This window comes from Tursiops truncatus, chromosome 16, assembly GCF_011762595.2.
Source record: "Tursiops truncatus isolate mTurTru1 chromosome 16, mTurTru1.mat.Y, whole genome shotgun sequence".
Taxonomy (NCBI): domain Eukaryota; kingdom Metazoa; phylum Chordata; class Mammalia; order Artiodactyla; family Delphinidae; genus Tursiops; species Tursiops truncatus.
In genome coordinates, this window is record NC_047049.1 from 8,189,197 (window position 1) to 8,217,083 (window position 27,887).

The following is a 27,887-nucleotide window of genomic DNA, read 5'->3' on the forward strand; positions in this document are numbered from 1 at the left end:
AGGACAAAGGTAATGTTGGAACTTTGAGAGTTTCTAAATGTGAGTTTCTGTGCTGCTTGCCTAAGATCATAGGACACTTGAGGTCTAATGTCTGATGTTGGGAAGTAATTTCTTCCTCCATGCCTCAGTTTCCCCAACTGTAAAAAGAGAGGTTTTGCTGAATCATCCCTACGTTTTGGAGACATCTTCATGGATTTAGTGAAAACAGGAGTTTAACATCAGCCACCTGGTTCGAACCTCCATGCCCCACTTACTAGCTGTGTGATTCGGGGCTGGATATTTAACCTCTCTGAGCTCAGTCTCTGCAGCTGCTAAATGAGAGTGCCACCTCTGGAACTCTTCAATGAGGAACTGTGGCTGAGTCCATTCGGGCTGCTATAACAAAAATACCATAGACTGGATGGCTTACAAATGACAGAACTTTATTTCTCATAGTTCTGGAGGCTGGGAAGTCCAAGATCAAGGCACCTGCAGATTCAGTGTCTAGTGAGAGCCTGCTTCTCTGGTTCATAGATGCTGTCTTCTTGCTGTGTCCCTCAGTGCCTGAGGGACAAGGGAGCTCCCAGGGCCTCTTTCATAAAGGCACTAATCCCATTCATGAGGGCTCCACCCTCATGACCTCCTAACACCATCAGACTGAGGATTAGGTCTCAACATATGAATTCTGGGGGGACATGCACATGCAGTGTGTGGCAGGTCCCTAGCACAGGGCCCAACACACTGCAGCAGTCAACGAATATGGGACTTCTTCCCTTCTGAGGCCCTTCCTGCTCTCTCTCTGGGATTTGAGCAGCAATTAGTCATCTAGCAAAGCCTAAGGAACTGGGTCAAAAGTGGCAAAGGTTGCCTGGTATTTAGGAGGGTGGGGGCCATGCCAGTCGATCCCTGGTCAGGTGTGTATGGGAGGGGTGACTGCTGGGGGGCCTGGGTAGTAAAGAAATGGTCCCAAAGGATGAACACCTAACCCTAGGAGGCTGTGTGACAGTCAGGAGTGTCTGGGGCAGTGGGAGCAGGAGAGAAAAGGAGGTACAAAATAGGAAGATATATAGAAAGATAAAAAGAAATGTAAACTTACGTCCCACCATGAAATTATAAAACCACCATTTCCGACAATTAACTTGTGCCTAATAAAAATTTTTTCACACCAGGTCAACAAAGTGTGGATGAGATTTTATAACAGGAATTTTATAATTCTCTCATAAAAATTTATTACAACATTTGTTATGTAGTCACTAAACACAAGCCATTGTAAACAGAGCAGGCGACATTGGCCTTGGATTCATCAGTCCTGAGTCCCATTGCAATAGTAAACAGCTGTTGGCAAGTGTATCACACGAAAGGTAACAGTGCCACATGGGGAGGGCTTCTGGTAATGTGTGTGTGTGTGTGTGTGTGTGTGTGTGTGTGTGTTTTAATAGAGCTGTACTTCTGTTTAATAAATTAGGAGAAAATAAAGTAAAAACTACCATGTAAACAAACACTAGAGGATGGTAACATTTTGCTTCATCTGTTTTATGCTTAGTACGCAGCTGTTGGTGAACATTCGCCCATAAGGACACACAGAGGGAAGCAGAGTCATAGGGGCCACAGTGACAGGTGCATTTGCTCCAACACAAAGTCACAGATGTCCCACCCATTTTCCTATAGGTCTGACTTTAGGAACAGAACATTGTACAGGAGCCAGGCATTTGCAGATCCCTCTGTCCCCCGGGAATGAAATATCTTTAGTTTTTCTAAATCTCGGCTTCCAAAAGTATTTTTGAAGTATCCAAATATAAAGTACATTTCCACGTGGAATGCTGAACTAGCTGGCACATGCCTTAGGGTTCCTCAGTGCAGACTCCCTTCTATTCTCTGGATGTCCAAGCTATGGACGGTGTAAGTAAGTCCCCGCAGCCCACTTTGCACAAACCCCCCAAATAATGAGATCTGTGAAAACTGAAGGAATGCAAAGAATTAAACTTGCGTGCACTCATTACTTGGAGCTTCTGGCGTTCAAAGGGTAGCATCTAACCGGTCTCACCTCAGGGAGGTGGTGGTTCTCCCATTGGACACAGGGCCGGATGAAGCTCTGTGTGGGAGATGGCCGTGCTCCATTAGGGAGGATGGATAAGGGTGGCTGAAATTGTCTGCTGGCATCCGCTCAACACAACACCATAGCAGAGGGACAGATTTATGTCTTCCGAGGAGCTGCCTCACTACAATGGACGTGCACATCCAAATGGCAAAGGTTTGAACTCCTTCTCCCGAGCTATAGCCTAAGAATATAAAGACTAGCCTGTCCCTGTGTTTATAAAAATGTCCCATGTGGTAAGGAGGGTAAGGCAAGACACCTCTTTTATTTGTCATTGGACTTTCAAGGTTCCCCCTGGGGAAATCCTGATGGGGTTGGTGAGACACCGTACTCCTTAAATGTCCCTCAAATGTTCCAGAAGAGATTATGTTTACAAACTTGCTATAAAACAGGATTGTTGAGGTTTGGAATGATTTCAACTTACGAGGGGACTTGGCATTCAAATACACCATGGGGTTTGGTTACTAATAATTCAAGCAGAGATTTGGTATTAAATGGCTTGAACGCCGGGCCATGGTGGACAGAGCCCTTGGGGGCTGGGTGTTTGGTATTTTTGCCAGGCAGGAGCTGTCTCTCTGATCTGGTCATTGGGAAATTGACCGGCTCAGGTCAACCAATCAGTTGTGTGCCATTGTGATGGCGTCTGATGCTCCCCAAACACATTTCCTATGAGTAGTCTGGGGTATTGCTGGGGCTTTGATGACTCTAATCTGACTCTCAAAATTCCCAGTGGGATTCCTGTCTCCAAATACAGATTTCAGGCTCTTCAAACCGTGAACTTAAGTTCTATTTAACACGTGCAACCACTCTTCCACAAGCTTTCACAAGCAAGCATCCCTCCGGGGCCCTCTGAGCGCCAGGCTCCCTTTTCTCTAACACAGTGTCTGAGCCAGTGAGTGCTGCCACCCTGCCAACACCCAACACATCTCGTGCTTACCAGCCAGAGCCCCACAGAGAGGAAGGAGGCTGTTTTGCAAAGGCCTTCAGAGGTAGAGTGGGCAGCTTCTCCCCTTCCACCAGAGTCTCGTGAAAACAGGTTTTAAAAATTTCATGGCATGATCAGTTTTGTCCCTCTGGGGACAAAATGACTCAGCCCTTGATTAAGCTGGAGACTGAACTGTTTGGCATGTTAGGGAACCATAGAAGACGACTGAAACCTAGATATTTAGAAAGAGCCAGTTTTCCATAGAGCTTATCCAGGTGTCTAAGATCATTTTTCCTCAGGCAGGACACTTTGAAGTCCACCTGCCACAGTCACCTGGGCCCTGATGTCTGAAAATGCAGAATCCTAGGCCTTGCCAGCCCTCCTTAGACGGATCTCCAGGGAAGGGGCTCAGGAATCTGAGTTTTAAACAACATCTCTTGGTGATTCTTGTGGATAGTAAAGTTCAGGAGCCAGTGGCTTCATTGCAGATGCTGTTGACCTTCCAGAAAGGTAGTGGGAGCCTCAGATATATCCAGGACTTCTCTCTCGCCTGTGGTGCAAGTGCTCCAGAGGATACGAGCAGATGTGAGGAATTTCTGGCACCTGACAAAATAACCTCGTTGAAATCATAGGCAAATTAGTCGATGCTGAATTTGGGTAAATTCTAAAAATGCACAGCCTGCGGTCCCCCCGAGGGTCACACTGCAGCCCTGCAAAGGCGTCAGCTACCTGCACCAAAGTATGTAAAAGGACAGCAACCAGGACCTGGACTCGGCCTGTTCTTTCCATCTTCTCTCAGAAAGAAGGGCATCCTGAAAAAGAAAACTAGCTTCACAAACATGAGGAGAGAGGTTTATTGCTCACAGTGGCAGAAGTCCGAGCTGAGTCCTAGAAGGAATGTACAGTTGGTGTGAGATGAGTCAAGGCAACTTCCCGTCCCCCCCCCCAGCCAACTTCATGGTAGAAATAGGCAGGCTCTTAGGGAAGCATCTTTGGGAGGTCAGCGGACCATGAGACACACAAACCCCAAATGCTACAACACTTTTCCCTCAGTGGCTCCCAGGGCCCTGAAATCCCCTCTAAGAAGCAGCATAAAGAAAAGCTAGAGTTGCAGAGTGACTGCGAAAGCCAACACAGATGGGGTTGAAACCTACAAGTTCAGATCACGTAGGGCTAGAAACTGAGCCCCGGATGTGGGTTTAGGAATTTGAGAGCCTCTCCATGGAGGCTTGATTTTCCATCTTCTTAAATTACTTTCACACCGAGCCCAGCTGTCTACCCAAGTTCGGGCCTTCAACATCAAGCCTTATTCTAGACTGACGTCAAGGAAGTTATCCCAGGCCCTTGACATAGACGCTGATCTGGACATTTCTAAGTGTTCTACCTGAGAAATCCACATTACCATGTTACGTTTGATAAATTACCAAATGAGGTAGATAATTCTCTTGGGAATAAAGGAGCTGGGGAGAATTTTACGGACTGTATATAAACATTTAGCTAAAGGTGATTCTAGCAGAGTTGGTTGACGCTGATGGCCAATGCAACGATTTTCTTCTCACTTCTCCTAGGGTTTTGATGCCTGTGTTCAAATAATAATGAAAATACCCAGCCGACTGGCATATCTGGGGTGTTGTCACCATGATGCCAATACAACTGGTTTTATTGTTTTTTTGGCAGTCCTAAGGTTCAGTGTAATTTATGAAATGCATCTTTGCAAGACATGTGGCACTGTAGGTGACAGATCTTATTTTTTCACTAAAGAAGAGGTGAAAGGGATAGAGTTGCTTCCGGGAGTATAACTTGTTGCCTCCACAGAGGGAGCAAGAAGAGATGACAGTTATTCCTCCAACCTGACATGGATGAAAATGTATTTGTTTATTTGAACTTGACTGTCAATTGACCTCATCCACTGGGCCGCTACGCCTCTGCTGCCCAAGGAGTGTTTGCGTGAAAGGGAGATGGTCAGACTCAATTGTGCTTACTTTCCTGGCTCTGTGCTTGTCCTCGACCTCATTGGTTCTTTTGATGTTGGGACAATGAAGGGTGAACAGCTGCCTGACGCTAGGAAGGAGCCACAGAAAAGAATGTCTTTGTGATTCAAACTTGAGTGGCCAGATGTGCTCTGAATCCGAGCAGTTCTGTTTCAGTAACACACAAAGTCCTGTCTGGGCAGTGATGTGCTGGGAGCTGTTTAGCAATGAGCTCTCAGTGGAGAAAAAGGCCCGATTTGTAGCCTTTACTGACTTTCTTGGTATAAATATGCCCATCACAGCTGACTTCAAGCTACCAAGCTTATGTCCCAGAACACAGAATTGGGAAGGGGTGTGTGTGCCATGGGCTCCTCCAAGCAGGTGTGAGCACACCTCCAGCTGCAACGGGAAGGTGGCAAGGCTTCAAAGGCTATGTCTGTCTCCATGCAAACTTAGAAACTAGACAAGAGTAGGCCAGGCTCAGTGATTCGTTTTCTAAATGAGGAGCTAAAGTTAATAAGACGCCATCTTTTCAAACACGCACACACTTCGTTTTTCAACACTGGGGCCACCTGGCAGTGAAAAGCTTCAGGTTCTTCCTGGTTGGTCCCTATTGAAATGGGTCCTCCCTTCTATGTTTCCAAAGTTAGGCTTTGCAGAGCAGGAAGGAGAGAATGAGCCCCTGTGCTCCCATCCTTTCCACCCTGGAGGAATCACACAGAGTGGAGGATAGAGAAAGAACTGCTCTTAGCATTCACACAATATTTGAAATGGTAAAAAAAATAAAAATAAAAAGATGGATGGGCAGAAAGCATTTAATTTAATTCAAGGTCCACTCACCTTGGTTTTTATTAAATCAAGACGGGGGCTGCTCATGAATTGGCATATGTTTTAGAGTTACGGTTTTCAATAAAAATTTCACTCTCCCATCATGGGCACAGGGCACTTTCTGGATCACCTTGGGAAGCCTCTACTGTGTGTTGATGACTCACAGAAACTAGGATATTGAACCTTTAGGATAATGGAATCCAGTGCCTTAAAATCAAGACTAAAACCCTGCTCAGGTCAGTTCTTGTCCAATCACCTAAGAGAACACGCTGGACAAGATGTGTGAGACAAGGTGAAACGCTTCCTGCAAATTCAGGTCACAAACCGGCGTGGGGGACCTGCCAGACACTGTCCTCCTGCCTCTCCTTTGCTCCAACAGTTATGACATGTGAATCAGAAGAAGGTGACTTCGGGTCAGACTTCAAAGAACATTATTACATGTAGTAATAACTGCTTATTTAAACCAGTTTCATGCTAAGATTGTCTACACACACAAATGTTAGCTTTGGGGCGGAGGGGGAGGGAAGAGAGGGATAAAAGTTGAATCCAATATAGCCATTTCTAAGACAACTTGTCAGCAAGAGTTGGGCAATACTAGTCGGCAAACATTTTCCCCTTGGACGTGGGGGCCCAAGGGTCCCAGCCGAGCACAAGTCAGTGAGTTCCAGCTGAACGATATTTGGGTTAAGGCAGCCACCACGACATGTGGAGAAGGGTGGCCATGCCAGATGTGGGGCTAAAGGGCCACTGCCAGCCTCACTCTCAGCGTGACTGATGCCCCACGGGGGTCACCACTTTTCTTCAGCATGGAGCCCAGCGTCCAGGGCTTAGTGAGCAGGTGGACGCCATGCTTCCCCACCTGCCACCAGCACTGTGTGTCCTTGATCATGACCAGACGGGGTGTGACTCCTGGGGAGTCTCTGGTGACTCTAGGAGCTCAAAGGAGCTTCTCCAAGAGAAAAGCCAGCGCACAGCATGTCCCTTGGTCATCCTTTGGTGATAAACAGGGACAGTTCAACATCTGCCCTCGAGGAAGCAGGAAGCAGGCTTCGGAGCCCCTCCCCCGAAGACAGGGAACCGGAATCTCTGGGCTCGCCGGATGGTGGCGGCCGATGGAGTCCGCCCAGGCGCCCCAAGCCCTCCCGCCCCCTCTTCTCACCAGCCGTCTCATTCCAAGCTTTCCAGCAGCAGCAGCAGCGTCCTTCACTCAGAGGCCGGAAGAATGTTCTGGCTGTGGGAGTCCCGGGTGAGGCCGGAGGAGCGGAGGGAACGCCTGTGGAGGACCCTGTTCAGAATCTCCTTGCAGCTCTTGCGGTACTGGTGTCGCAGCAAGGAGTACACGAACGGGTCAGATGCGGCCTTGCTGTAGGCCAAGCACTTGGACAGCACCCCCCAGTGGGAGCTGATGGGCACCGCGGAGGACAGCTCCACCAGCCTGCGGACAGAGACGGGGAGGGCGTTCGTTACGAGAGCGCAGCTGGGCGCATCCCAGGCTCCAGCCTGAGCCCCTGACCCCAGCTTCCCGGCCACGCTTCAGTTTCTCTGAGGCTTCCTCCTCCCGCCTCAAGGACAACAACAATTTACAACCATAACTATGGTGGCCGTTCTCCAGGCGCTTCTTTTAGTCCAGGTACTGGGCTAAGGACGCACTTTACACGTGATTTCGTGGAACCCTGGAAGATTAGACATCTCCAGTTTACATGTGAGGAAATAGACGTCCAAGGAGGTTAAGTACTGATAGTTTGCCAGTAAACTGTAAAGGCAGGGATTTGAACCCAGGCACCCAAGCTGATCTAAGAATTGCACTAATAGCTAATTGCACCCTGGCCATTTGCTCCGGCTGTGCAGCTGACCTGCTGTGTGACCCTGGGCAAGTTGTTTCCCTTCTTGGGGCCTGGGTGTTTTCTACGAAAAAGGGGGAGTTGAATAAGGTCACGTCTATGATCATTGTAACTGGGACAGACTGATTCTTGGCTTCAGATCCTAGCTCCGCCGTCCACGGGAGCTTGCCTGGGAGGAAGGGCTGAGATTAATTTTGCAAATATTCATCAAAGCTCAAAGTATGTCTTGCATCAGGAAAGAATCTGCTGGTGGGAAAAGCTTCTTCCCAGGGTTGGGATTCTGGTGGCCCCTGGCTATAGCAGCAGTCAGGGTACCCTAAAGTGACCCTCATTCTTTGGAAGAAGGTGAGGGAAGAGGCAGCTCCTGTGTCAAAGGGGCACAGTTCTGAGAGTCCTCCAGGTATCCATCGAACAGCTCCATTCAGTGGTGCTAAGGCCAGGCTGTGAGGTAGTAAAAGCCCTCCTCTGTGTAAACGGAATTCTCCCAAATCAAGCCATTTATTCTTTTCTCCCAAGTGTGTCCAGCACCCCTGGCCATATTTAGATGTTACCCAGCATTAATATAAGGTAGAAAGGGCCACAGAGCTGAGTGAGAACTTAGAGATTATAAATTACCCACCCACTGTCAAATGAGGAAATCGAGGCCCAGACAGAGGAGGGGCTTGCCCAACATCACCGAGCAAGTCAGTGGTAGAGGAAAATCCAGCCTCTGTGCTCAGACTGGGAGCTAGCACCTGTATTCTACCTGGCGGGGGGAGGGCATGGAGGTCAGCAAGATGGAAGGCAGCGGTGGCTCTCAGCTTGGAGGGCTGCCCAGGTGAGAGCCCAGGTCCGGAAAGGACTGAGCTTGGGCTGTGACTCCGGGCTGCCAACTTCAGTGATTTTCCTGAAGGCTTCTTTGGGCTTCTTTGGGCTGAGGTTGTGAGGACGAGCCCGGGAGAGGAAGGAGGAGGAAGCTGGTGGGATGAGATCCCCCACTGCAATGACCCCCTTTTCGAATAGATCCTTAATGAATCCATTCTGAGGCCCTTCTATTAGGCGTCCCATTTCCAGCACCACTATCCACTCTTGCCCACCGACGCCGAGGGGGTAATGCCACCATGGTTTTGCTCCTGTCCTTGGGAGCCCGAATGGGGAAATGGAGCTGTTGGCATTTGAGAAAGAAATCTACTTTGGGAAGTGATGAATTTAAGGGAACAAAACCCCCCGAGTTTAGAATTCACACCTAATAATAACAATGAAACAGCTGAATACCAACGCGTTGTTGCTATGGGATGCCAAACTGCTTTTCCAGAATGTCTCGTCTTCCATATGTTGCTAGATTCGGTCTGAGCATTTTGGCTCTCCCAGGAGGATTTATTGAGTCAAATATCATCAAACCATCCAGCAAGATCAAAATGATTATTTGCAGGTTCCGCAGATTTCACAGAGGAAAACTATTTGGGACAATTTAAAATTTCACCATTTAGATAATTAAGAGGTAACATCGGTTGCCTTTGCTTCTCAGAGATTTTATGTAAGATCTGAACTTGCCTGGCTCAGTAATAATAATTCCCAGTTAAGTATCTCCTGTGGGCCAGATACGTGATGTGCACAATCTCTAACCTTACAATTATTCTCTGCAGAATGGGCATCGTTAGTCCCATTTTACAGACGAAGAAATCAAGGCTCAGAGAGATTGAGCAGCAAGCCGGCTTCTCCTCCACGGGGAAACCCAGTTCCATCGAACTGCAGCCCATGTTTTGTCTAGGTGCCACGATGGGATTCAAATCTCCACATTGCAGATGGGACAGGATGCGTTCTGAGGTCCCTTCCAACCCCAAGAATCCCCCTTCCATGAAGTGGTTATGGGCTACCCAGCACTTCTGTCACTTGCCCCGTCCACAGTGTACACGACTTCTGCTTTGAAAAGCCCGCATCTGGCCTCCATCAAGGCCTCCAGGCAAAGAGATGCTTTGGATCAGTCTGGGCCTGGGCACTGCTCCCGTGTGGCCCCCGGGCCAGGCTGAAGCTCGCATGCTCCCTTCTGCCACCGGATGTGGCTGGCCGACCCGCTTTTTTATTTTCCTGGGCACGTGGACCCCTCTGCCATGTGCCTGCTGTGGCCGGCTTTGCTCTGTTCCAGCTCTGACAGTTCCAAGTCCCCACTTGTTTAAGGGGACTGGGCAGGGGCAGGGACTTCCGTATTGCTACAACTGCTTCTTTCTAATGCTAGATCTGGGCAGGGAATGATCATCTGGGCCCCTCCAGATGACCTTTTAGAAAGGGAGCACTGCAGCCCAACTTCTCATGCCAGAGCCAGCTCTGCTCATCTCCTCCAAACACCCTCCCCTCCAAGAAAGGGCCATTATTCTGATCAGTCCCAGTTTCCATGGGAGCAGGGTCACTGTGTGCTGCGAGGTGCCTGCCATGCTCTGCCTCTTCTCTCTCTGCTACGAATCATGGTGGGTTATTGAACTCCCGTCTCCTGCCCCTGCCCCCAGCTCTGCCCCAAGAGCCCTGCGTTTAGGGGTTATTGGGCTCAGGTGTTAATAAAGTGGGACTTTGTTTCCTTTCGCTATAGCTCCCTGTGTAGGCTGAACTATGTCTCCCCAAATTCATGTGTTGGGGTCCTAACCCCCAGCACCTCAGAATGTGATCTTATTTGGAAATAGGGTAGTTGCAGATGTAATTAGTTAAGGTGAGGTCCTAATGGAGAACGGTGGGCCCCTAACCCAATGTGACCGTGCCCTTACAAAAGGGGGGAGTTTGGACACAGATGCACGCCAAGAGAACGCCACAAAAGGATGACGGCAGAGATGGGGTGATGCTTCTAGAAGCCAAGGAACACTAAAGATTGCAAGTTCACCATCAGAAACTCAGGGGGAGGCCTGGAACAGACTCTCCCTCACAGGCTCAGAAGGAACCACCCTGCCAACACCTTGATCTTGGACTTCCAGCCTCCAGAACTGAGGCCATACATTTCTATTGTTTAAGCCACTTAGTGGAAGCTAGTTACAGCGGCAGTGCTGGGAAACAGATCCACATCCGCTAAGGAACCCCGTGGGGATGCAGGGGGTTGTTGGGCAGGATCCGGTTGTTTGTGGGTCCCTGGTCATAACACCAACATAGCACCAAGCCCCATGGGGTTCCTGGAGCCCGTGAGCACTAAGGGTAGTCCCTGGGGTCTGCAGAGGTAGCAGCCCCCGGAGCAGGGCACTGCCCCCTCCCTGCCCTCCGGGAAGCAGAGTTTTTCCCGCAACCAGCACTCCCTGCCCCCTGCCCCCACCTTCCATTAAGCACCAAGGTGACTTTCCATGCACCGCCTGAGGTATGTGCTGGAGAAACCTCAGGCATCAGGCTCCGTTCAGGGGGAAACGTTTCTGCTTCCACGCTCACAGTGCACACATGCCTGCCCCAGACAGCCTGACACAGCTCCCGCGAGGATCCCCTGGGCTGAGAGGTCAGGCGGAGGGTTGATGGCGGGAGGACAAGGGCAGGGGAAGCCAGGGCAGGAGTCTGCTTTCTCAAGCATCTCAGGTGACTCTGACGCAGGTGGTTCAGAGACGCGCTGTGAGCACCTGGGGACGTCTGGTCAGAGCCTGGCTGGGGTGGGAGGTGTGAAATGCTGCGGGGTGTGGCCTGGGACCACATCGGAAGCAGAGCACAGAGATGGGTATTTTTCTGACTCAGGGTGACACAGAACAGATACCCATCCTCTCCCGCCACCCCAAGTCCTATGTGTCTGCCCCCCCTCTGCACCCCGTAGCCCTGTATTTGTTCGGGGGGACTCCTCCAAGGAGCCATGTCCTTTCTCTTAGCACAGGGCCCTCTGATCTGGGTCACGGGAAGTCTGTGCTGGCTGTCACAGCAGAGGGCTGACAGGCCAGGAAGCCGGCCCCCTGGCCCTTCACCCACAGTGACCTCTCACCCGTCCCTGCCGGCCTGACCCTCCTGGTCCCAGAAGGAAGATGGGGTACTCTTGCCAGAACTCTCAGGCATTCTCGGACCCCCCAGAGAAACCAATGTCTCAATTCTGCTCGACAAGGGACTCTCCAAAGAAACTAAATTCTGGGGATGAGAACAAGACCCGTAATACCAGTAGCCCCAGACCCAGCTCCTCCTCTGTGTCCCCAGAGGCTCAGGGCTTTGGCAGCCGCTTGACAAACATTGTCTCAAGCACCTCCCACCCGCCCCCTTCGACGGTGTTGCTTGTGCTTCACACTACAGAGGAGGAACCCAGGCAAAGTGACGGGCCAAGGCCACATGGCCTGGACGTAGAAGAGCCAGGATTTGAACCCTGGACTGTGGGCACCAGAGACCACAGGCCCTCCTGGTGCCAGGCTGCCCCTCCCAGCTCCTTGACTCGGTTCCAGGGGGCAGTCAAGGCCTTTACTGTCAACCTTGAATTTAAAGAGGTAAATCCACACCCGCTCTTTACAGCTCCTGTGCGTCCATCATCTCTCCCCGCTGCCACACACACACACGCACACGCACACGCACACACGCACACACACACACACAGATGCTGTGCACCAAATGCAACGTGGGCCACAGAATAGCTCTTGGGAAGCAAGCCCAATGTCTTCCCAAGAAGACTTCTGGAGAATCCGGTCTGCATATTTGAAGAGCTATAAGTAATAAGCTGGAGTTTTAAATGTTCATGAGACATTAGCAGGGAAAAGGCATTTTATTAATAGAATATTAACACCAGACAGCCACCTGCATATTAAACCTCGCTGACATAATTCTGTGACTCGGAAAAGCCACAATAATGGTGCTGTCTGATCCACAAATGCCTCAAAGCCCCACTCCGACGATCTGGGACAACCGTAATTATTTGTAAGCCTGAACTGCTGCAGAGATAATAGCCTCACACATGCTTCTAGACGTGTACGTTTTAATTCAGAAAAACGTAATTAGAGCTTTTGGAGGCGAATGTCTTGCAAGTCCTCAGACCATGCTCAGACACTCTGGAAAGAGCCCGATGTGACCCGCTAAGGCTTTGAGGACCTGGGAACCGGTGTGAGTGTGTGAACAGAAGGTAGTGACTCCTATTAAGAGCGAGGGTGGAGGTTGCCAAAGTGTCCCTCTGTCATCTGACGGGCCACAAAGTGCAGGTGCAAGGGGCTCTTCGGCTGGTTGGTGCAGCTGGGGACTGTCTTTCTGAGAGGTGTTGGCTTCACAGTCAGCGTTAGTCCACCGAGTCTGACGATGGCTCTGAGCCCCACTCCAGGTCCACACAAGTTGCTGTCAGCCAGGTGGGAGGTCAGAGGTGACTCCACGCGAACCCACCGCTGCTTCTGGTGAAACAACTCACTCACCTACCTGCCTTTACCCCCAGGAGGCTGGATACTATGTCTGGGTTCCTGCCAAGATGCCTGGGAATAGGAAGTTGGATCAAAAGCCTGCAGATAAGCATTTCTACATTTTCAGTGCCGGGTCCCCAGGCTTCGGAGATGTAACATGCCCACAGGGTTAAATTATCGCCAACAGACCTGGCACTGACCTTTAACCCTTGGCTCTGCCAGTTACTACTCCTGTGGCCTTGGGCCACTCATCTCACCTCGCTGACCCTCAGTAAGATGAGGACTCTAGCACTCGCCTTGCAGGACAGCTGTACTAGGCACAATCGGGTATGTACTGGTACCTCCTGGGTACATTACAAGTGTCGAATGAGTGATAGGTATGGTTATAAAGACTCCACGTTCTCCAGTAACGGAAGCCTGAGAATCTACTGGAAGACTTGAATGGTTCTTGACCCAAGAATGCTGCTTCCCAGTCTGAGAAAGTTATCAGGCAGATGTGAATAGACTGGGAATAAAGAGAAGGGCCCTCCTCCCTGCCAGCCAGACCTTCCTGATCAACTTAGAGGGACGGCAGGTGTCGCAGCACAAGCCCCTTCTCTCTCTCGACGTTCTGATTCTGCCAGCTCCCAGCATTCCCCACGGTTGGCCTGAGGTGAGCCCACATGCTTGTGCACGTCTCCACCTATAAGGCTCCAATGGGGGGAGTAGCAAGGCGGGCTGCTTGGATAGAGGTTGTCCCTGGGGAGTCTCGGGAAATAGCGGTTTCTGCACTGACAGCTCAGTGAGGGGTTTAAGTGACACCTGAACACCTTGACCTTATCATCTCAGAAGCTGCAGCTTCCTGGTTCTGAGGGGGTCATGGCACAAAGTGCCCTCCTATATCCTCTGGGAGGGAACCCCCATGCCCTCAGAGAAGCAGAACAGTGCAGGGCAAGGGGCCCCACACGTGGGCTTTGCCCCAGGCAGTGGATCCCAGGTGGCCTGCAATCAGCTCGCCCTCCCGGGATGAGACACTGCTAAGGAAACTTCCACTTCCATAACCCACAGCTCTAGGTTCTCCATAAGGAATCAATTCCTCCAAGACGTTAAATTCTCAACTACATTTCCAGAGCAGAGTCTGATTTCAGCTTCTTCTGAGACTGGGGTGATTTTGTCTGCACTCGGAAACCAGCTTGAGAACAGCAGGAGAATCAGCTGCTGCCCAGAGTGTGCACGGTCCCGACTCCAGTGCTGGCGACAGTAGGATATACCAGGGTGAATGCCTTGCGTGGGTTGTTTTATGGGTTCCTTACTAGATGCTGATTTCCCCCCACAATCACTGTGTGCTTCTCAGCACGGACTCAGCGTAAGATGGGCGAGTTTGGGTCAGGCTCCTTGGAGGTGGGTGTCAGAGCAAATCCTGCCTCACCCCCATCCAAGCCCACCCCGTTTGGCAGTTTTTCTGCCCTGGTGGTGGAAGTGTAGCTCTGGTGTGATCCTGGCCGTGCCCAGCACACACCTGGAGCCCAGGGGGCTCCCCTGCATGCAAAGAGCAAGTTCACAGGTGTCCATCTCCCTGGGGTGTGCCTGGGGACCCAGCTGCCACAGAGACTAGGCACCTCATCAGAATCTCTTCTCCCCGCGGTCACGGCAGGGGGGGTATGGGGGTGTGGACAGAGGGAGGTGGTCCCAGAGGGGCGTGATTTCAAGAGGATTAAGCACAAGGACCTTCTGCCGCAACACTGTCACCCAGCGTTGGGACCTGATGTCCCCTCATTCAGACCCTCCGAGGACTCCTGCCTCAATGCACCTGACCCCACAGAGGAAGACACTGATTTGGCCACTGCTTAGAAACTCCAACATCGAGCAGGGCGCTGGACAGGGGAGGGAGGGAGGGACTTCTGAGCACTCTTGCAGCGCGGCCGGAAGGGCGATCCTGGGAACCAATGGGTTCCTGGTCAGAAAAGGATGATACGGGCAGCTAGAGGTCAAGGGAAAAAAGGAGCTGGGAGCAAGGGCATCGGCACACCTAGACCCCAGATTCCCTGACTACAGGCCAGCCCTGCCCAACAGAAAGAGAAGGTGAGCCGCAGGTGGGAAAAGAAACCGTGAAATTAATTTTAATTACAAATCTTATTTAACCCAATATATCCAAGATTTCACCATTTCACTATGGAATCAATATAAAAAGTTTTAATTTTATATATATATATATATACAGTCTTGCTAAGCCTTGGAAACCCAGTGTGCATGTTACACCTACAGCACATCTCAGTTTGGAAAAGCCTTGTTCAAGCGCTTCAAAGGGGCCTGTGGCTGGTGGCTCCCGTGCAGGGCTCTAGACCTGGCTCATGCTGTCCCTTCTGCTGGGATTGTCCCCCTGCAGAGCCAAGCCCACTTCACTCGCTCCTGCCTCAGAAGCCTGGGACGCTTCCCTATCAGATGCTATGACATGGTATTCGGCGTCCTGGCTGGACGTGGCGGGCCTAGACCAGGGGCTCTCACCCGGGGGTGATTCTGGTCCCCAGGTTGACTAGATTTTCTAGTTGTCAAAACTGGGGAGCAGGAGGGAAGAGGTGCTACTGGCGGGTAGTGGGTAGACGACAGAGATGCTGCTAACATCCTACGACGCACAGGACGGTCTCCCATGGAGAAATGTCAGGAGCGCTGAGGTCTAGCGGGCAGTTCTAGAAGGAAGAATTGATGGCTCTGCTCTGCCTGGGGCAGACCCATGAAGAGACCTGTAGACAGTCCTATGTCCTATGTTTAAAGTGAAATGCAGGCCCCCTGGCTTTCCCCCAGAGAGAGTGGCATGCACAGAAAAGACAGTGACAGACACTCTGGGGTTGTGGTGTCTGGGGAATGGGGGCTGCTCTGGGGAACCCCAGCTCACTGTCTGCAAATTGGCAGGGCCTCTGTTAGTAGAGGACATTCTCCTGGGCTGCAGAAAGCAGGATGGGGGGCCAGGCTTCACCTCAGTATGAGTAGGGACAGGGAAAGACAGGGGGACCTGGGCACATTGAGCCCCTCCTCTCCAGAGCGCGACTCTGGGGGACGCTGAGGCAGGGCGTCCCTTCCATGTCCCTGCCAACTGAGGATGCCGGGGGATGCAAGGGGATGGGCCGTGCGCTCTCTCTTCCATACAGAGGCACGTGCCTGCACAGACCCTACTTCCCAGGCTCCACGTCCACCTCCTAATAGAACATCAAAGTCCTTTTTATTGTTACCTTCCCAAACAGCTAAGCCATTCTGGATACTAATTTGTGTGGGTATTTTCCCCTCCAGTGAGCAAAACTGAGTGGGTGATACTTTTTTTTTTTTTTTTTTTTTTTTGCTGGCTTCAACGTGTGAGGAAAATTCTGTAGCTGGAGCAGGTTGGCTTCTGGAACGTACAGCCCTGAGGCCAGCGCACTGCAACCTTGGCCGGCATGGGGGGTTGGGATTGGGAGAGAACGTGACAAGCTCACACTGCCTGAACTAACAGGGGCAGATCCCTGGAGCCGTGGGACAGGTGGGCCCATGCAGCATGCTCCCTGGTCCCTATGCAGGTGGCACGTGGCACTGGCTCTGCAGGGTGTCCGGGCTGAGGATGCCGAGTTGGGCTTTCCTGCACTCAGTGGGCAGTAAGAACCCAGTCCCTGCAGGGTGCTATCCCCTCTCTTTCCTCTCCTGTCGTCTCCTTTCGGGTCTCCTGCGGTTGGGGACTGAGGGTTAGAATGATGTGATTTGGAGATCAAGTGGGAGAGAGTCTCACTGCCTTTCGGTCCGGAGTCTAATCCAAAAGAATCTGAGGCTGAAGAGAAAAAGTGTGTGCCCTTCTCGCTAAACCTGTCAAGTTCACTCTCATCCCCTGATCCAGCCTCTGGAAGACATGTGGCCAAGCAAGGCTGGCCACGGCGAAAGGCCACGCAGGTCCTGCTTCGCTCTCCAGAGCCCCGTGCCCGCCCCACTTGCCCCAAGCCCGTGTCCCGCTCGCCAAGCTCACCTGGTGATCACGTAGGGTGCGAAGCACACGAGGAAGGTGCCTATGAAGGTGCTGATTTTCTTGGTGGCCCGTTGCCGCCGCCTCCTCTGCTCCTCTAGACAGCGTTCCCGCACACTGCGTGTGAGAGAGGAAAAAGTGGAGTCATGGTCAGGTGAGTCACGGGGGGGGCCTGCCAGGTCACAGCGAGTTACTATTTGTACACGCAGGCAGTGGCCGCGAGTGTAGGAACTTGACCATGGAGCCAGAAAGACCTGAGCTCAAGTCTGAGCTGTAGGCACGTGACCTTGGGCATCTTGTGTGACATCACTAAGCCTCAGGGTCATCATCTGTAAAATGTGGATACTAATATAACAAGACGCCGCAAAGGGCTGCTTTGAGAATTAAATGCGTGAAGCAGCTGAAGCGATTAGCACAGCACCCGAGCAAGTGCAAATATAAACTCATTATTAGTACTCATATCCTTCACTTATCACGTGCTATGGGCCAGCCCGAGTCCACACTCCCTAAGTAATATCTAATTCTTATCTCACCACAGTTGAACCTGCCAGGTGGATTTTACCTGCCCTGTTTTACAATGAAGACCATGAGTACAGTGAGGCCAAATGATTTGCTCAGCTGGTAAGTGGAGGCGGGACTTGAACCCGTGTCCATGTGACTGAAAGCTGGTCCTCTCCAGCTGGGATGGCCTGGACTCTGTGTGCAGTGTGGCCCAGGGCTTCCTTTCCTCCACACCTTCAGCCCTGTTTCTTCCATCCCAAAGCCTCAGCCCTGCCCGGAGCTACAGGTAACGCATTATGAGGTGACTGAAGGAGAAGTCACTTGATTTGTCCAGAGACGAGGCTCGGTGAAGCCACGGGACGGCCAGGTCCCTGGAGAATTGGGGCCACGGCTCCGCGGATGGCCACCTACGCCTCTAACCACACCCTGCTCCTGACTCCACTCTGCTCCGGCCTTTCGAGAACTGACATCTCACGCCACCTGGGAGCAGTGGTTCTTGCAACCGTTTTCCTGCAGCCATGGGGAAATGCACAAGCAACAGCCGGTCTGTCCACTTCCACGGCCAAGGCGCACGCACGTAAAGACGAGCCGGGCCGTAAGGATTCACATGCGCCAGACCATGGGGCCCAAGGTGGGCATGTGTTTCTACTGTTTACTTTTCAAATAAATCACATGATTCCAAAACTGGACGGGGAGGAGGACTGTGGACAGAGTTGCCCAGGAGTGACGATAACTTGGCAGAGACAGGCTTGGGCTGCAGTGACCTGGCACCTCAATTAGGTCAGTCTGTTCAACAGAAGCCAGGTCCGTGAGCAGCACGAACGCCAGGGCAGCCTCTCCTTCCTTCCACAAGAACCGTCGTTTTCATACTTAATCGAGACTCTTCTTTATCCGATTCCTGATCACAGAGGGACAATGCTATGTGAGTCTGGACTGAAGCCCCCTGAAATTCTTGCAGGAAGTTTTCTTCCCTTGACTTGTGTCTTTTCAGGAACTTAGACAGTTGGGAACTGGAGTCTGGCCCAGTAAAGACAGATTTCATACTGGCTGAAATGGTCTTACTCATGACTAACATTATGAATTAATTTCTAATAGCTAATATTAATAACTCACATTTCTTGAGTCTTTAGTATGTGTCATCTTAGATACTGTGATGGGGGTTCATATGCCTTTGTTGCTTGATACTCTCATCTCTATAAGCAAAGGACTGATACAATTGTAATCTTCATGTTTTCAGATAAGGAGGGAGATTGAAGCACAGAGGGGTTAAGCAACTGGCTCAGGATCACACAGTGATCTGGTGAGGGGTGGCAGTAGGGTGACCAACTTGTCCCGGATAACCAGCACTGTCCCAGTTTTAGCACTAAAGGTCCTGCAGCCTGGATGGTTTACACAGGACCGTCCTGGTTTTAGAAACAGAAGGGCCTGCGTCTGAGGATCCCCCCTCCATCTCGGGCAACCCAGGATGGCTGGTCTCCCTAAGTGATGGCCGTGGCTGGACCCAGGCCATCTGACTCTGGAGCCTTGAGTGTCATCTGTCAATTCACTGGGGTCATCACACATCCCTGGGGAGGCCCTGGGGCATCACCTCATTCAGAAAATCTGAAAAATACAAGTCGAGGGGCGGGGACAGAGGGGCGACTTTGCCTGAAGCCACACAGCGAGACTCAGTCTGAAGTCTCCTCCCTTTCCATTTGCATCGGGTGTCTGCAGTGTCCTCTCCCAAAGTCCTGTGGCTCTTGTGACATACGCACAATACAGGTGGCGTGGAGAGAAGGCTTAGGTCCCCACCCTGGAGGTCTGTGTTCAGTGAGGTGCCCAACTCATCTTGGTTTGCCTGAGACGGTTTTGGTTTTCAAACTCAAAGTCCCACATCCTGGGAGGCCTTGCAGTCCCAGGCAAATCGGGACACTGGTCAACCTAGCAGTGTGTCTGGCACATTCTCCATGACACAGGACTGCTTGTTTAATATGAAAATACTTCCCCCCAAACTCTCAGTAATCGATGTAGGAGTTGCTGGAGATTTGGGGCCTGAGCTGGGTGTCCTGAGGCATCACAGTACACTCACCCCACGAGAGGAGTACAGCATTCTGGGCATCTCCTCGAAAATGAGCACCAAAGTCATCGTAAATGAATGAAGGGAACACGAGAGAAACCGGTGGTGCTCTGGGGCCGGGCCCTCCTCCAGTCTGTGGCCCTGACCATGTTATCCATTTCCCAGACATTTAGAATAATCCTGAGGACTGAACAAGTGCTGGCTATGTGTCCTAGTCCCAGCTGTGCCCTCATAGCTGTGTGGCCTCAAGAAAGTCACTCAACCTCTCTGAATTTGGTTCCTCACTTATCTGTGGAAGATTTCATAGTGATGACTTATAACTAGAGCTACCATTTATCAGGGACTGAAGTGCCTCACCAGCTACCAAGGTCTTAAGGAGTGAGGAGCTTCCCTTGCCCTCCCCGGCCCCTGCCCTCAAGGAGGGACTTGGGTTCCTGCTGAGGGTCTGAGGACTCAGCTGTCTCCCCAGGAGAAGCAGCCCTCCACCCTGCCACACCAGACAATCCTGCCCCAAAGCCCTGAGGAATATTTAAAGACAGATGTTGGTTAAAGCTTTGAAGGTCTTCAGAAGGATACACAGAAACATTTCAGTGACCCTACAGGAATAAAACGGCCACTTTAGAGGCTAGAATAACCAATGTCACTCTTCTACGCTGTAAAATCCTACAGGAAATTAATTTTATTTGTTCCTGCAAAGCTTTGTACAGGAGAGAAGGATAAAATAGCAAGCACTCTGCACACACATTCCTTCCTTGGGTCCCCACAGTACAAAGCTCAACACCTTACACCCAGAAAACACCTAATGAGTGTATGTCTTTGAATTACTGAACAACCCTTAAAAGCATCTTAGGAAAATTAGACTCAATCATTTTTAAGTGACCTTCTCAAGAGAGATGCTAGTAGAAATCTGCTCTAGAATAGATTTTTTAAAGTGAGACTTTAAAAATCTTGAGCTTTTCAGACAAAGCAAGACTCGTCAGTGGCTGTCAGGCCATGCACACTTCCATGAACCCTGTCTGCTTGACAGGGAAGCGGTAAGCATGTGAGCAGTGCCAGAGCCACACCTCTGGGTTCAAATCCAGGCCTCCCCACTTACTTGTCATGTGGCCTTAGGCAAGTTACCCAGCCTCTCTGTGCGTCAGCTTCCCCACCTCTAAAATGAGGATCATACGGGTACCTATCTGGTAGGGTTCTGTTGAGATAAACTGAGTCAACACCCAGAAAGTACCTAGGACAGTGCTGACTCAGAGTAAGCACTTAAGTGCAGATGCTAATTATTATCCATTCAGCATATATTTATAAAACAACGACTATGTGCCAGCACTACCCTGAACCCCCAAACCACTGGGATCCCTAACACGGCAAAAATTCTCTTGCTGCATTTACAAGGGTAGCTGGGAGGGAGAGAGAGAGAGAGAGGGAGAGAGAGAGGGAGGGAGGGAGAGAGAGAGGGAGGGAGAGAGAGAGGGAGGGAGAGAGAGAGGGAGGGAGAGAGAGAAAGAGGGAGGGAGAGGGAGAGAGAAGGAGGGAGAGAGGGAGGGAGGGAGAGAGAGGGAGGGAGAGAGAGAGGGAGAGAGAGGGAGGGAGAGAGAGAGAGAGCGCTGCGACCAGGAACTCTGCCAGACAGGTCTGAGCTTGCGTCTGGGCTCTCGTGCTGGTTCTGCGACCCTCTCTGGGTCTCCAGGGCGCGACGGATGCTATTCCGTAATTTCAGTGGCACCTGGTGTGCTGTGGGAGCACAGTGGGTGTGTGGGATGGGTGCTGCGCCCGGCTAACATCCACGTGGGCCTGGTCATGTGTCTGCTCTGGGGCGGGCTGGCTAGGCTCTACAGTCCTGTGTAGTATGAAAGATGCTCTCACCCAGCCAACCCAGCTCACAGATGGGGAAACTGAGGCTCAAAGAAGACAGGGACTTGCCCACCTGGAGAGTGGGCTGCAGGCAGGGCCAGCACCAGTTCCTGACACCCAGTCTGGAACCACGTGGCTGCATCCCTGAACTCCTGCAAAGGAAGAGAATGGACCCGACTTCTGTGCCCAGTGCCCCCCACCCCCGTGTCCAGGTGAGACCAGGGAGGCGGCAGCAAGAGGACAGCAGGGCAGCCCCCCAGGCTCCGAGGGGAGCAGCGCAGCTCTCTGGCTTATCGTTAGTATTGTTTAAGCCCGGTATGAGAGCAGCTCACCAGCTCCGAAAACAACAACATAGTAAAATCACTTTGCACTTGCTGTCATTTATTTCCCGCCGTAGCTTTGCAAAACTGAGCTCCTTGAACTCTCGCAGCCCTGTAAGCAGTCATTGTACGTACTTGCAGAAGAGGACACGGAGAGCCAGAAAGGTTTATGCCATGCCCAGGACTGCAAAGTAAGTTCAAGACAGACCAGGACTCCTTCCAGGTCTCCTGACACCAAAATCTAGGGTGTCCCCCCATTGGGTCACTGAGCCATGGGCACGCTGTGTCTAGCTACGCTAACGCCCAGATATTCCCGGGCCTGATGGTGGCAGCTGGAGTCCTTGGACTCCCCAGCAGAATCTGCAGTGCAGAGGGTGAGAGGCCCAAAACTCTCCTGCCTGGGTTCATTTGCTCAGAGTGCAAGCACTGTACCAGTGTGGGGCGACCCCAGGGCCGAGATGAGACACAGAGTTTCCTTGAGCCAAAAGGAGATGAGCCCTCCAGCACTGTGGCATGTAGGGTCAAAGACATGTTCCCCAGGAAGCTTCCGTAATAGAGCAGAGGGACGGATGCTACTGGGAATATCTGAAAAGTCAGTAAATGAGGCGATCGTGGCTACAAGACGGTGGGTCTGGGTCCTGACTGATCGCCAGAGGACGGTAGCCAGTCGAGAGCCACGCTCTCGAGTACGCAGAGAGACATCCAGATTTGCTTTCTGGCGTTTTGGAGAATGAAACAAAAGACAAAGGAACGAGCTGACCGATTGGTGGCAAAGAGCCTTGAGTTTGGGGTTAGGACTGATGTGAGCAGCCTTGCCCTCGACCTGGCCAGAGGGGCCCTGTCCTGGGCCCTGGTTACTGAAGGACCCACACCTCTCCACGAAATGAAGACTTCACAGGGCCAAGGGGATGTGCCCACCCAGAACCCACATCCTCCATTCTAGACCAAGCTCTAGGTACGTGGGACATGGAATTCTTTGCCCAAATGCCCTGATCCTGCTTCCAGAAAGTGCACAGGCATCTTCCCTGGGCCCGTCCTCCTGAGGGAGGGCTGCGCCACCCGCGTGCTTGGCTTGAGGCCGGAGGGGAGACATCCGTGAGTGACATGTGGAGGCATAGCCTGCAGTGTCCACTTTGTGTGAGGAGGCCCCTTTCCATGCTGGGGTGTCGGGGCGGGGGGGTGAGGTGGGCTGTGGCGTGGGGCCAGCTCAGCTCCCCCTGCCATGTACAAGGCTGCACTCCAAGGAGCCCGAGAACTCGAAATTTGAACCCAGCCCTGCCAAGTGTTATAAATGTATATCTCTCAAAGTAGGAGGATAGAACATATTTCGTTTAACAGTTTGTAAGCTGAACTTGGAATCCTAACTATTCCTGTGGATGGTTTGTGAAACTCCACTGGCACTACCGCCCCATCCGCAAGCCTTAGGAGCAGACCCAGGTGTGAGCCTTGGGTGAAGCCACAGTCGAGATCTATCAAATACGGCAAGGGTCCTCCTTCCTTGGGGCTCCCAACTTCCTCATCTGCAAAGTCAAGGGCGCAGTGAGAACCCCTCCATCTACTGTGGCACAATTCTGACACCCTCCGGCTCGGCACTCAGCCAGCCCCCCGTAGCCCTTGATCACACTGAGTTTGCTTCACCAACAGTCTAGTCTGAAGCCATTAACCTGTGCTGGTGAGTGGCGCCCTCAGCTGGACGGGGAGAGAAGGGCTGCAGCACCAACGTCCGGGCTCCCCTCCTATGTCTCTGGTGGCACCAGGGAGAGGATCTGGTTATAATTGGTCTGGAGTTGCGGTTTGGGAGAACTGAACCAAGCACACTGAGTGCTTGGAGACCAGGTGGGTTCCCAGTTCCTTTATGATTGTAGTAACTCGAGAAACCACCCCAGAAAGGCAGGGGTGGGCGACGTCTCTCAGGGTCCCTGATTTAATTTAGAGCAGAGGGTCCCTGACCTTTTGTGGGGGGTGTGTGTGTGTCACTCACTGCATTTAACCCTCTGCAGGAGGAAGCTGGCATCACTAGGGAGCTTCTTGACAAATGCCAGCCTGGGCCTCAGGGAACTCAAAATTAAGTCCCAGGAGGCCATCAGTGTGGTGGCTGTTAAGTGAATCTCCCAGTGAGCAAAGTCACCTCCACCTGCCACCCTGGCTGCCCGGATAAGGAAGCCTGGCTTCTGCTGATCTGGGACTGGACCCCCACTCCCCCGCCCCCCAGCTCCCAGCGCCAACTGGCCAGGAAACTTCCTGAAGCCTTAGTGCCTAAGGCTCGGGGGACCTAGGGGCAGCCCCCCCGAGTTAGCTCTGCAGTTTCTCATTTGTGGGAAGGAAGAGTTTGGAGACGCCAAGAAAGAAGTCTGTGAATCCACTGTCAGGGAGCTGGTGCCCTCCCGTGTGGCCCACCACCCAGGCTCTCACTCTGGGAACCGACCCCACAGAGAAAGGCAGGCTGTGGTCACTGATGGGGCAGTGCTGTCCCACCTGCCCACTATTGCATAACCTCAGGCCAGCCCTCAGCCAGCGGGGCCTGTCTGAACCGGCCGAGGGCAATCCTCCCACCGGAAGCCCTTCCTTTCCCCAGCGTAGGCCGGCATTGCTCCTTGGCCCTGCAGGGCCCTGTCCGTGGCTCTGGGAAGAGGGTCTCCTCAGAGCCTCCTGGGCTCAGAAGCAGTCAAATTTCCCCGGAGGGAAGTGGAGGAGAGAAGAGAGGACCGGAGGGCAGCCGAGCAACCGCCTCTTTTCCTGACACCCCCGGGAGCTCTCTCTGCAGTGTCTGGCCTGGAGTCCGTGAGAGACCGGCAGGATTGGAGCCGACCCTACATCCTAAATGGGCTGAAAAGGAGCCACCGCCCTCCTGTTCTGGAAGTTGGAGGGAGGGCGGGGACGGGGTTTATACTGGTCTAGATAAGAACTGATTCCTTTCCCATCTCATTCCCTCCTCCGCTGTTAGACTCATGGAAAGTGGGCTTACTGTAGAAATTATCCAAGTTCCGAGAGTTCAACAACATTGCCTACAGCTTCTAGAGCAGTCCCCGTGCACGTCCTAGGGATGACGCACCTTCTAAAGTCAGGTCCTCCCACCCCAAGGTGCTAGGAAGGGGAATAGCTCTGTGATCCTTAAATGACATTGAACCGTGCATGGCCACATGCAGTGAGTCCGTGCATGCCTTTGTGGCAGTGTGCAGGAGGGCCACACCTGTGACATGGAATGATGTGTTACCCATGCAGTTGATATATGAACACATAGGACTGTGTGTGTGAGGCTCACACAATTTCACACATGGTTCATATGCCCTGGTGTCATTTACATGTACATATTGTACATGGTTCTGGGAGGAAGGTTCTGTGACTAGAAGCTTTGGTCCAGCATGTAATCTGGAAGGGCCATCCTGAGGGGAACAATGGACACACGGGAACACACGGGAACACACACATGGGAACACATGGGAACATGTCCTGTGTTCAGACGCAGTGACGTTCAAGGTCTTCTCTTTGTATTGCTCGTGGGCAGAAAAACCCCCGAACTGAAGGAGCTCTTGGTCACACTGACCCTCTGGTCTGTCCCCCTCAGCCACAAGCTTCTCCCTGGCCGGGGAGGCATCCGCACGACAGGAGCCGAGCTCCCTCCCTGCCGCTGGCCTCCTCCACACTGATACATTCTGCCTGCCTCACTTTTCACGCCATCTTGACACCAAAACCCCCCTTCTAGCGTCTGGGGCACCAGGATATAAAACAGCAGAGTCTACTGCAGGGGCACCAGCGGCCATTCCCCTCTTCTCTGGGGGAAAGCCAAGGTGAGCTCAGGACACCTCAGCTAAGAGTGTCCCCCTTCTCTCCCCAGAGGCTCCGAAGGATGGCAGGACTTCCCAGGGGCAGGGGCAGGGGCAGGGGCGGGGGGGTACGTGAACCTGAACTGCCCGCCCCGAGCTGCCCTCCTGAGAAACAGAGGCCAGGTGAACGTGGAAGGTGGGCAGGTTTTGTCACCGGAGCCTCAGGATGACGGTCTCCCTCTGCAGGGGTTTCCAGGCTTCAAGTCCAGGAGACACGGGACAGTGCTGTCTGGGAAGGTAGGAAGAGCACCCCCGTCCCCTCAAAGCCCTTCAGATGCTCCTTTAAGGACCCACAGAGGAAGATGCAGCCCGAGGACTCACACACACAGGACGAGACAGAGGCAGCGCCAGACGCCAGAGAAAGGAAAGAGCCGCAGAGCAGCACGTTCCCGTGTGAAGAGCTCTTCAGGAGCGCCCTAAGCATCCGGGCCACGCTCTCAGGGCCTGACTAGAACCATTTAGAGCAGTGAGCAGAGATTGCTGCCTTTTCTATGCTACTTACAGTGAAAACTACAAGCATAAAATAAGTATAAAGTCCAGCAAAGTTCGGCTCCTCTGTGGTCTCTACCCTAATGCTTCAAAAATGTACCTATGTGTTTCACCCACGATTTTTGGTGGTCCTGCTTTGCTGATGCTCTAAGCACCTGCCTTGAGACAGGCAACGGTGGCCCTTCCCCCCGACCTCAGTTCTCCAAAAAGGAAATGGAGGCTCGGTGTTAAAGGGGCTTGCCCAAAGCCACACAGTAGAGCCTGGGGGAGAAGAGGACCCCCTTCCTCCCACAAAGACACGCCTCCCCCACCGAGTCCGCGCAGCCCTTCCCAGAGCCCTCACCTGGGGTGGATGTCCACGAGCAGCACGAGCGTCTGCATGGTAATCACGTCGATGCGTCTGCAGTGGAAGCGGGCCACCTTGAGCACCTTGAAGTATGTGCAGCAGAGCACAACGAAGGAGAGCAGGAAGCTGAGCGCATGGAAGGCACCCGTGAAGACGGCGAAGCGCAACCGCTCGTCTGGCCTCCGGCTGCACAGCGTGCAGGACGCGTACAGCTGGTGGAAGCCCAGCCAGGACAGGACGACCGCGGCGGCGGGGAAGGCGAGCGCGTGCAGCCACGTGTAGGCCACCATGAGCGCGGCGTCGCGGAGGCGCATCTTGGCGCGGTAGCTCAGCGGGAAGACCACGGCCACCCAGCGGTCGATGCTGAGCGCGGCCATGCTGAGCATAGAGTTGGCAGCCAGGAAGGTGTCGAGGAAGGCGGCCAGGCGGCACAGGCGGTCACCGGCCGGCTGCCGCTGCGCCACGACGCCGGCCAGCGTGAGCGGCATGTTGACCACGGTGCACAGCAGGTTGCCGCACGTGAGGTTCAGGGTGAAGAGCGCCGGCGCCTGGCGGCGGATGTCGGCGCTGTGCAGGAGGCAGAGCAGTACCAGCGCGTTGGACAGCAGCGAGACGCCCATCGTACCCACCAGCAGACCCGCCAGGCCCGCGTCCCACGAGTTCATGGTGCGCGCCCGCCGCCGGCCCTCAGGGCCCGCACCCCGGCGCCGCCATGGCGCCGCCCGCTCAACCCCTCGGCGCCGCCGCCGCCCCGCGCCCCCCAGTCCCCGCCGCCATGGCCCCCCGGGGGGCGCGCGGCCACCCCGGAGCCCCGCGCCACCTCCCGGGCCGGCACCTGAGCGCTCGGCTGAGCCCTGGCGCCCGCGCCACCTCCCGTGCAAGCGCCGGTGCGTCGCTGAGCCGAGAGCTTAGAGCGCCCTGGGATCCCGGATTGCGGGCGGGCGCCTGCTGCCCGGCTCCGCCTCTGCTCCCCCTGCCCTCGCCCCTTCCCCCCGCGCTCCGGCTCCGCTTCGCGCCCTCTCCGACAGCCGTGCTTTCTCCTCCTCCCCTCTCTCTGCTCGCTCTCCCTTTCTGCTCTCCCCTACACTTTCCCTCTCCCCCTCTCCCTCCCTCCCTCTGTCTCCCCTCTGCGGCGCTTCTCTCTCTCCCACTGCTGTTCTATCCGTCTGTCTCTCCCACTCTCAATCTTCTCCTCTTCTCTCTCTCCCTCCAGAATCTGGCTGCTTCTATCACAGAATTCCCGCTGATGCGCGCGGGTGCGCGCACACACACTCGGAAAGAACCAGCCCTGAAGCCTCCGGTGCAGGGTGATTGGCTCTTTGTAGCTTCCTGTCCCCCACCCCCACCCCTGAATCCTTCCTTACGTGTGTCAAAGACGGGCTGAGTCAAGAAAGTCTGCCTGAGAAAAGGGAGGGATGTCTGGGCACCTTCATGCCTCAGGGCCACCCGTCCCAGCCCGAGCGCCAGCCTGGCCAGACCGTGGAGGTCCTACCCGACCTGTCCTCGCTGAGCCTCCCGGGGCTGATGCTTCTCCCTCTGTGGGCTGAGCTGGGGGCGCTCAGGTAAGCTGCATTTGCTGGGAGGGGAAGGAACGCACATCTCTCCAACCTCCATGA

At 53.2% G+C, this 27,887-nt stretch overlaps 1 protein-coding gene across 2 annotated transcripts; it reads right to left on the reverse strand.

Moving 5' to 3' along the window:
* Nucleotides 1–322: 322 nt before the first annotated feature.
* GPR26 (G protein-coupled receptor 26) lies at nucleotides 323–27,521 on the reverse strand. 2 transcript variants are annotated; one of them, XM_033841944.2, is made up of 3 exons: nucleotides 26,269–27,521; nucleotides 16,891–17,004; nucleotides 323–7,232 (listed from the first exon to the last, which is right to left on the reverse strand). In XM_033841944.2, exons 1-3 carry the CDS (start codon nucleotides 26,934–26,936, stop codon nucleotides 7,001–7,003), a joined length of 1,014 nt encoding a protein of 337 aa, XP_033697835.1. In that variant the 5' UTR covers nucleotides 26,937–27,521; the 3' UTR covers nucleotides 323–7,000. The 2 variants fall into 2 exon arrangements, with proteins under 2 accessions (XP_033697835.1, XP_033697837.1); XM_033841946.2 differs by lacking the exon at nucleotides 323–7,232 and adding an exon at nucleotides 12,501–12,998.
* Between the last annotated feature and the right edge of the window lie 366 nt (nucleotides 27,522–27,887).

Bases quoted from the DNA above. Each gene is read 5' to 3' on its own strand.
- GPR26 (XM_033841944.2), bottom strand. From the start codon at position 26,936: ATGAACTCGTGGGACGCGGGCCTGGCGGGTCTGCTGGTGGGTACGATG. The intron at 17,005-26,268 runs GTGAGGGCTCTG...TCTCACACGCAG, and splicing joins CTCGTGGACATCCACCCCAG to TGTGCGGGAACGCTGTCTAG. The intron at 7,233-16,890 runs GTGAGCTTGGCG...CTCTGTCCGCAG, and splicing joins GCACCCTACGTGATCACCAG to GCTGGTGGAGCTGTCCTCCG.